The sequence below is a fragment of the Colletotrichum siamense genome (genome assembly GCF_013390195.1).
Source record: "Colletotrichum siamense strain Cg363 chromosome Unknown KSG_Cg363_contig08, whole genome shotgun sequence".
NCBI lineage: Eukaryota > Fungi > Ascomycota > Sordariomycetes > Glomerellales > Glomerellaceae > Colletotrichum > Colletotrichum siamense.
The window spans coordinates 3,664,547-3,674,231 of record NW_023501021.1 but is presented as its reverse complement, the minus strand read 5'-3'; the positions used below and the strand labels follow the sequence as shown (position 1 = coordinate 3,674,231).

General features: G+C 52.6%; 2 protein-coding genes across 2 annotated transcripts; both read left to right on the top strand.

The window, feature by feature from the left end:
* Positions 1 to 2,547: 2,547 nt before the first annotated feature.
* On the top strand, positions 2,548 to 3,549 carry cwc24 (Pre-mRNA-splicing factor cwc24; the record flags this gene model as incomplete). Its single annotated transcript, XM_036644323.1, has 1 exon — positions 2,548 to 3,549. The coding sequence occupies one exon, from the start codon at positions 2,548 to 2,550 to the stop codon at positions 3,547 to 3,549; it is 1,002 nt and encodes a 333-aa protein (XP_036490992.1).
* Positions 3,550 to 4,461: 912 nt separating this feature from the next.
* ATG3 (Autophagy-related protein 3) lies at positions 4,462 to 5,602 on the top strand (the record flags this gene model as incomplete). Its single annotated transcript, XM_036644322.1, has 3 exons — positions 4,462 to 4,967; positions 5,022 to 5,493; positions 5,549 to 5,602. 3 exons carry the CDS (start codon positions 4,462 to 4,464, stop codon positions 5,600 to 5,602), a joined length of 1,032 nt encoding a protein of 343 aa, XP_036490998.1.
* Positions 5,603 to 9,685: the final 4,083 nt, after the last annotated feature.

Here is a 9,685-nt window from a genome sequence, read left to right as displayed (position 1 = left end):
GCAGGTAAGATACCTGTAGGTTGGCGACCAAGCTGGATGATGGTTGGTACCGCGCGGTGAGGTGAGGTAGGGAAGGTGGGAGTAAACGCGACACCTAAATGTGTACAGGGCAAGGTGATGTAAGACGAAATAAAAAAGATGGGTGACAAGAAGGGTAAAATTAAAACAAAATGCCCCGAACCAGCATAGACATGAACAGCCCAGAGAGAAAAGAGATTATTACGTCTCTTGTATCTGATCTGATCTGATCTGTGTCCTGTGCGTGGTTGGTTTCCGATTACGGTCGTCAATTCGAATTCGTGATACGAATACTACGAATACAAAGTGGCGGTCCGTAAAGAGAAGTGAGGGACGAAAGAAACGCGGTCGCGGTTGTCGGCGTCGGCACGAAAAACAGAGAGAGGGGTGGAGGGAGGGAAAGGAGGGAGAAGGGGGTTAGTAAGGCGAGGCGAGGCGAGGGTTAATGGGAAAGAGGAGAAAGAATGAGAGAGAGGAGACGCGAGGGGATATTGAGAATGTGTTTTCCTCCTCTTCGACCGCAGAATGGATCCAGACCAGGACCAGAAAGAGCAGGACCCAGCACATGAGGTTTTGACGAGAGAGCCAGCTCCTCTCTGCCCGTTCGCTTGTGAACTAGGCCCCAAGCCTGAGCTTGTCCCATTTGCTTGCGAATGCCTGTCTGGCCCAGGGTTTTCTCAGCGACCTGCCTAGGATTGTTGGCAACGTCTCCATCCTCTCCAATGAACCACGACCAGGTGCCTTTCAGGGTTCCACCGTGGAGCTGCCACTCTTGAGTTGTGCAAGTGTGAAAGTGTGCAACTCGGGTACCTTACAGTATGTGGGTGTTGGCGGATCAGGTACATGAACTCTCGGCCGGGATGCGCCGACAACGCATGTACCTTACATACGCATCGTGTGCTCTCGCGCAGTACGCTGCGTGCCTTTTACGATAATTCGCCTTTCCCGTCAAGCCATCGCACGCCTATTCATGGCGTAGCTACCCAACTACCTGACCCTCGGTAGCGCTATTGAGCTGATGTGCAAAGCTCCCCTCGCCAACCGTTATTGCTTCCTGAATCTTCTTAAGACGGCATGATGGCATGGGCAGAGCCAACTTCCCAGAACCAAGCAACAAACTCCCCTGGCCGTCATCCATCCGGCGCATCATAATTATCATCACCACAACTGCCCCAGCTCAGCTCGACCCCCTTCTGGGGAGCCTTCAATTTCAGCATGCCTTAGCGAAAGCTTCTGGGGATCCATCCAGCGAGGCACTGCGAAGCCACTGTGACGACAGTTGCAGGGTCGCCGCACCCGGGTGCAGCCAGGCATTGGGGAATCAGATCGCAGCACAATCACAAGCACAGGGTGTCACTCTCCTCCTCCTCACTTACACAGAATGAGTACAGGGCACTGTACGGTCAGATGCTGGGGCGCCTCCTGCTGCACGCAGCACAGCTTCTGCATACTACTGCGCTCTTCAGGCAAGGTAAGCTCCGGAGCACCTATCGGCAGTCTGACTAGACTTCAGTGGCATGTGTTTTACGATGGCTTCATGCACCATCGAGGGGCAATGTTTACTCGTTCATCCAATCTTTTACCCTTCAGAGTCATACACTCTTTGTAGCTGTTTATCCCTCCACAACCAAAGCCGTAGCCAATCGAGGGGGTCAGATTCAACAACACAACCTCGTCCTCACACGGCCCTTGACCCTGGCGACCTTGTTCCCAACCTCCTCATATTCGAGTGAGATAGAGCGATAACCTCTACTGCGTAAACTACGGATTATCCGTCCCGCGAGTGCGCCCCTAAGCCAATTTTCCCCAGCGCGGCGCGGCATCATGCAAGCAATCAGTCGCATCGCGCATGGCATGGCATGGCGTCGGCAAGGCATAACTCATCCACCACCTCTCGCTTCTTCCCCCGCCAATCCATACCGCCATATCTCATCGCTTCAAAACAAAAATACACGCGATCTCCTCGATGTGTTTTTGCCTGCAGGCTGCTGGCCGTTGCCCGCATAACTTTGGCCAATTTTAGCCTGGTCTAGCGGTTCCGCTATGAGTCTGCGCTAGCCGATCATGGAAGCTTACCCCTGCAAGCTTCTCGTAATGACCCCGCTGTTGCCCAATCATGTCATGCCCTGGTATACCGCTGATTTGCACCTGTCAACCGGCGCCGGCCCAGCTCCAGCTGCCCCGCCCGTCAGCTGATTGGCCTCGCCCGTCACCATCGTCGCCCAGCTCAAGCCACGCGCTTTGTCAGCCTTGTGGCTTGATCTTCAGCCTTCTAGAAGTTCATCATTTGCGATCGACGCCCTAGCTAAAGAAGCGCCCCAGGATCACCCAAACTTCATTTCAACTACCGCCTTTCCAAATACCACTTGATAAATCTCCGGCAGACGAGATAAATACTGTCCGTTCTTCATCAAACACACGCACCCCACGAGCGAAGACAAAATCTCCCGCAGACGAGATACGAACTCTCCGTCCTTCATCAAACACACGCACCCCCACGAGCGAGCCCGTCCGGGTATTCCATAAGACATGGACGCAGGCGCAGAGGCTGCGGCTCCTCCCGTTGCCGTTTTCAAGAAGAGAGGGGCCAAGGGCAAGGCCAATATCCGCAAGAGGCCCGCCACGCCACCACCCGCCAACAGTGACTCCGACTCCGACTACTCCTCCGAAGACGAGACAGGCCAACGAGTAAAGAGACGGAAGAAGACCGGCGCCATCACCGCATCCTCAAAAGACCAAGCCGCCTCGAGGCAGGAGCTATCAGCCACAGTCTTCAAAGCCGATCGTAATGTTCCCATAACGGATAGCAACGATGCGACGAAGCACAGCAACTGGTATGACGAGGATGGCAAGGGCGCGCTCGACGCAAAGAACCTTCTTGGTTCGACACGGTCGAAGCCATCGCAAGCGCCTGACGGAACATACAAGGGGCTCGCAAACCAGACATCGTTCATCCAGAAGAACCCCGATGCGCCAAGCCGAACAGTAGGGCCCATCAAGGCACCTACGAACATCAGAACCATCACCGTAACCGACTTCGCTCCGGACACATGCAAAGATTATAAAAAAACGGGTTTCTGTGGATTTGGCGACAACTGCAAGTATCTGCACGCTCGCGAAGACTACAAGGCGGGCTGGCAGCTCGATAAGGAATGGGAGAGTGTCACAAAGGGCAAGAAGAATATAGGAGGCACCGTGGTAGCGAGCGCGGACAGGACCAATGTGGAGAACGACGATGACGATGAGGAGGACGCGATGCTGGAGAACATCCCATTCGCGTGCATCATCTGTACAGAGGCGTACAAGGCGCCGATCATCACGAGATGCGGGCATTACTTCTGCGAGCCATGCGCGCTCAAGAGGTACAGAAAAGACCCGACGTGTGCTGCCTGCGGGGCAGGCACAAACGGCGTCTTCAACTCTGCCTCGCGCTTGAAGAAGCTGTTGGAGCGCAAGAGAGAACGCGCTGCAAAGAAGCGCCAGGAGGCGATTGAGGCCGGTGAAGAGGTCAGCGATGAGGAAGAAGAATGAGTAACACGTAGATACCAGTGTCTATTTAGCCAAAATAGAGTCGACGAATGAGGTTTTCAAGAAGCGTCATCAGAAGTGTAATCTGGGCGTATGAGATAATCCATGTAAATATGCAAACCTGACCTTTGAACCAGTCACCAGCAACAAAGCCCCAAAATACAGATTGTCCTCCAACTCATGAGGTGCGCAGAATCGTCTCGCAGGCTGTGATTTAGTTTGCATGACCGTCTCTTTCCATCGCATCCTTGACTCCGTAGTTCCGATTTGCTTCATGATTTCTAAATGGAATTTGAGAACACCCACGCCCAGAAACAAGAAAGCCAGCAGACACGAGTTTCAGGCGGGATCGGCAAGTGCCTGTGCTGAACCACCTAGACAAAACACTGCGTAGGTGGCAGAGGCACACTCAAGACGGTTCAAACGGCTTTGGCAAATGAGATCCGTGCCCCTCCTCAGTCACTATGAATGGCGCCAGTGTCTTCCGAGATCCCGTCACCTCCATTTCAAAGTCAAGAGCTGCCTACCTAACCGAAGAGCCACCAGCGCCGATAAGATAAGCCCCTAGGCAGGCGTCACCCCGCCACCTACTTCCCTGTCCAATCGTGAGACAACCCCGCCATCCATGTGATCGGCCGGAACAGCTGCCACAGCTCTACTCCCAGTCATCTACATCAGGCGGAACCTCAGAGGCTACATCATTCCGGTGACGACAGAGAGCCGGGCCGCGACGCCGACTTCACTCTTACCAACTACATCTCCAGCCCCGCGAGCCGAGCACCGCAACAGACCCGCGCGCATCACATCGCATCGCATCACAACGAGTACAGACTATCCAACATACCCCGCCATTCTTAACGCAACAGCACGACCGAACACACACCGCACGCACCCACGTGCCCGCAGCAAACGACCATGAATCTCCTCTACTCGACCGTAAACACCCTGCGCGACCGCTACGCCCCGGTATCGAACAAGTCGACCTTCCGCCAGACGGGCGAGATCACCCCCGAGGAGTTCGTCGCAGCGGGCGACTACCTCGTCTACAAGTTCCCGACCTGGTCCTGGGGCGACGCCGACGCTGACAGCCGTCGCGCGAGCTACCTGCCCCCCGGAAAGCAATATCTCGTCACGCGCAACGTCCCCTGCAACCGCCGGCTAGACGACGACTTTGCTGGCGATGCGGGACACGAGGAGGCTGTCGTGGAGGGCGCTAGAGGCGGTGACGACGACGAGGACGGCTGGCTGCGGACGGGCGGTCTGGCGAGCTCGCAGCCGCTGAAGGTGAAGGAGATTCGAACGGTGGACGACTCTGGCAACGTCGGCGAGAGGGAGGTTGTTGAGGACGACGAGATCCCGGACATGGAGGACGAGGATGACGACGAGGCTATCATTCCCGACGCAGGAGAGAACAAGAACAGGTAGGCACTGGCTCTGGGCTAGCCGTCGCAATGTGATGCTAACATCTGCAAAAGTGGTCGCCGAACATACACCCTCTACATCATGTACTCGGCCTACTACCGCACACCCCGCCTTTACCTGTCAGGCTACAACCCCAACGGGCAGCCACTTCCCCCAAAGTCGATGATGGACGACATTGTTGGCGACTACAAGGACAAGACGGTGACGCTCGAGGATTTCCCCTTCTTCGCCAACAACATCAAGATGGCGAGCGTGCACCCTTGCAAGCACGCCTCGGTCATGAAGACACTGCTCGACCGCGCCGACGCGGCGCTCCGCATTCGCCGTGAGAAGCTAAGGGCCGGCAAGGCTGTGGGAGGTGATCAGGGCATGGAGGGTCTCGTAGACGAACTCGGCAAGCTCGATGTCAAGGACGCCCAGGCCATCGCCGATAAGAACGACGAGTGGGAGGAGGTTGAGCAAAGCGAGGTTGACGATCAGGAGGTTGCTATCCGGGTGGATCAGTACCTGGTTGTTTTCTTGAAGGTTTGTATCACGCAAATTGGGCACACGGCCAGAGTGTTTGCTAACAGGAACGCAGTTTATGGCCAGCGTGACACCTGGCATCGAGCACGATTTCACGATGGGAGTGTAAATGCTACTTGGCACGGTTCTGGGTTAGGAGTCTGTTTCCTCACGGCTTGCACACCACTGCGGGTTTTCATTATCAGATTTGGACACGGGGTTAGATTACGGGTAACGGCGATAACGAGAATTCCATTAGACTACAAAGTCAAGAAGACACCATGGCATTGTGTTTCACTCTAATCATCCTTCATGACCATGGGTAGGCATTGCGTAAATTGCGGCCGTGTTTCCGGTTTCGATAATGTGCAATCAGAACACAGCATCCGAAAAGAAGGTATGGAGGACTGAGGTTCATCGTGACCATTGAACCAACTTTCCAGCGCAAATGAGCTTCAGCTGAGTTGGACTAGCATCTAGACCTGTCCGAGATTTACTCTTGGTCACATTCTCTGGTTAGCTGCCATCCAGCTTCTAGGTGTCTCGCCATATTCCTCCTCGATTTGTCTTCCCGCAGACGAGATAATTATCACCTTTGAAAACTTGGCCGCGATATGCAACCGCGTGGTTTCTCTCCAACTTCTCTTTGGAGTTTATAAGCATATAGTCGTACTTTCAGTACGTAGGAGATAGAGTAGCAGAAACACAGGAAAGATATGTTGTTTTCTTCTTCTGGGACTATTGACTACCTACTAGCGAGGACCAGATAGAGACATTAATTTCTAGTATGGCCACGTCTCCTGAAACCCATTTCAAGTAACCCATAAGCAAACTTTTGAGAACTTGCAGACGAGAAAACTCCGCTTTGCAAATGGAGTACTCTCGCCTGCTAATGTTTCGACCGAGAGAGGCAGTATCAAACTTAACCGACCTCGTAGCGTTGTTGAGCCATGTGCGCACAAATTCCAATATGCATTTCATGGATGCAATATCCTGAACGTTTGAATTACATCTGGTAGGCCGTCTTTATCTAATCATCTAGCTTGATGAACAGGACTGCCTTCATTGTATATTCATAACCAACACAGCCTAAGATGTCTCGTATCTACTTCTACTCATGCTGAGAACTCGCTTCAACGCGAATGGATCTCTTACCGTAGCCTCACGGGTCGTAGCGGAAAGTTATCATAGCGCTCAGCGTCTAGCTAACCGCGCAGAACAAACCAGCTCAAGTCTACATAACTAAGAACTGTAAGCTGCCGTTCGTTCGTTCTTCTCGTTGGATCACTTCACAGTGACTCTCGCCCCACGCAAATTTTCATCTGAAAGACTGACTGACTTGACCTCAGGGACGAACAAAACCAAAAAGCCAACATCGTAACACCCACAACCGCTAACCCACGTAATCAAGCCAAAAAGATGCGCCGAGGGGGAATCGAACCCCCGGCTCCCCGACGCTGCTTGATGGCAACGGAGAATTTTACCACTAAACCATCGGCGCTGGTTGGATGATCCTGGCGATGCTGGGATCGGTGAGGGGCGGAGGGTGGATGCGGCTTCATATTCGGGTGGGGGTCGATGATGGGGAGGGAGCTGGGCGATAGGGCTTCGAAGAGACTTCCACATTGTTCATGGTTATGGCTTGCGTCCTATCAAATTTTCCCCGGGAACTTGGCTGTTTTGTAGGTATTGAGGGCCCTCTGCAGGGCGAGAAATTTCATCTCATGAAACTCCTAGCTGCCTCGATAGTATATGGCTCTGTATGTTCATGGAATATCAATCACATAGCCAGTATATTATTCCATCGTGTGAGTTCGACTAATCAGCTTCTTTCTGTGTACTGACCCTTGGGTTGTGGTTCACTTAGGCCGTTGATTTCGTAGAACCTGTAGAGTTATGGAAGACCTGCCGAGATCACCTAGTCAATATGTCCATGAAAGCATCACGATTTAAAAAAAAACAGTACCTTTCTTATGATCAGCCAGGTTTCTCTTAGGCTTAAATCTCAATAGCTTTTTGTCTTTGTGGCCCCCTCTGTCACATGGCACCTAGGTAAACTACGTGCATTGCTCTTATTCCATGGGCTGTAGGTCAATCATGCTGTTTTGAATTCTATATCAAGATTCCCACTAGCCTTAAAGAGCAAGGCTGATGATTTCGCATGTCAAGACGGTTGTCATCTCAGTGTAGATTCTGGAGTCTACGAGATGAAGCAGCAGGCTCAAGGTCCAGCAGCGAGAACTTCCGACAGGCTTGGTGATCAGCGTCAAGACAAAGAACTGCGGCAGTCCGAAAGAGCCCAGACGGATTTCTGACCAGATTGAACTCTTTGACGCTGCGATGTCACTTCTTCAATAACATGGCCACTTATTAAAACCGCGGCAAACCATCCCTCTCCCCAAGCTACCTCGATATCATCAGAACTCTGGCTGCGAGAGTAGTACTGATAGAATTGTTGTTGCATCTGAAGACAGAGGACAGTACACAAGCAGCGAGGAAGCCATCGCATGCCTTGATTTAATGTTCTACCAAATTAACATATCCCATGTTTAGATTTGCCTAGCCGATCATTAATTCTATTCGCGCAGTTGAGTAGCCAGCTTTTACAACAAGGCTGGTTTTGGAACTGGCAATAGACGCAAGCAATCAGATCGCATGAGTCTATGAGAAAGTTGACGAAGGCTGGTTTCCTACAAAATTCAACGCAGTTCCAAATATCTTGGGTTATGGTTACAAGGGAACCGAACTTGTACGTAGCACACCAAAGTAGAGCCTGCATGATGAGTAAAAGTCTGTGACTATGAACCCAGGTTTTCAGGTTCAGAGGACGAATTGTCATCTAGCCTTGCTGAGCTGATATCGTTGTAAGTCAACCGCTACCTCTTAAACGTTGCGTTTGGCTGCTATTGTCTCCGTGACAACTTTCAACACAACTTCAAGGCATAAAGACCTGTCAACTCTCACCAGAACATGCAATGCACTAGAGGAGGAAACCAGGGGCTACGAACTCCTCACCAAGACTTTGTGTGTCAAGCGACACGGCTATGAACCAGCTTCTCCCATATATGAAATGACAGATGACTGAAGTAATTTGAGTTGTCGAAGCAAACAGTTAGCCAAAGTTCATAGTTCTAAATCAGCATATTGGTGCAAACCAACTCCTGTGAAAACTGATTCGTAGTTGTCACCTTCTGTCGATCAATCCAGCCTTGATACCTCGGCTTACCGACGAAATCTCAGATATCACAAGCATCAGACTTGCTCAGCGCAACCTGGATCCCACGTTACTCGGTAATAGTTCCTCCGCCGATGTTCAACGTCTCATCCGTTCCTGGGACCCTTATGACCTCGCCCGGTATTTCGTCACATGTAAGATGACAAGAAACACATGCCAGACGAAAGAAATGACCTTGTCCAGTGTCATGGATGTCTCCGCGTGACAGGTCTCACTTTTTAATTCTCCAGTACAACAACAGCGAAACCGACATATCATCGGCAAGTATGACACCCCCAGCCACCACTAGCCACCTCGTCCCTGGCAGCACAACATACATGCCTCGAGAACTAATCTCACCTCGGCCTCGCGAAAGCACGCCAAGTGGTGAAGCAAGATTGGACGCGCCAGGCTCCTCCAGGGTAACACAACTTCGCAACCCCCCTGCCCAGCAAACCCGACAACGGCAGCCGGCAGGGTGCAAGTTTAGTCTCCGCCCGCGAGAGACACAACAGCTGCCAACCAAGCGGGGATGGAGCCCTCCTGCCTCCGTGCCTCCGCACCCGGAGCGGCCGACGTATGTGCGCCGTGACCGGCGCGAAGCCTCATCCCCCCTTACTGGACGGCCGACGCCACGCACCCTCGCTCCCTCTCAGGACTTAGGTGTCAGTCATCCGCGCACAGCACAGCCAACCAGCCTGGCTGGACAGAGCCTCCTGTTCCTCAACCGCATGCCTCGCCTCACATGCCCGCTGTATTTCCGCAACATTCCCCTCAGTCTGTCCTACCTTGCCCCGCTCGTCACACAGCATCTGAAAAGCGTGGGCAATACGCAGTTTGTCCCCCACGAACTAGACAACAGTAAACACTCCCAACGAGCCCGAGTACACAATACATGCCTACTACCACCCAATACGCATAGCATTCTTGCTATACCTCGCGAGTTGACCCCCAATCTTCCCACCGCTATAGCCATGATTCGCCAGGGCCACGCGTACC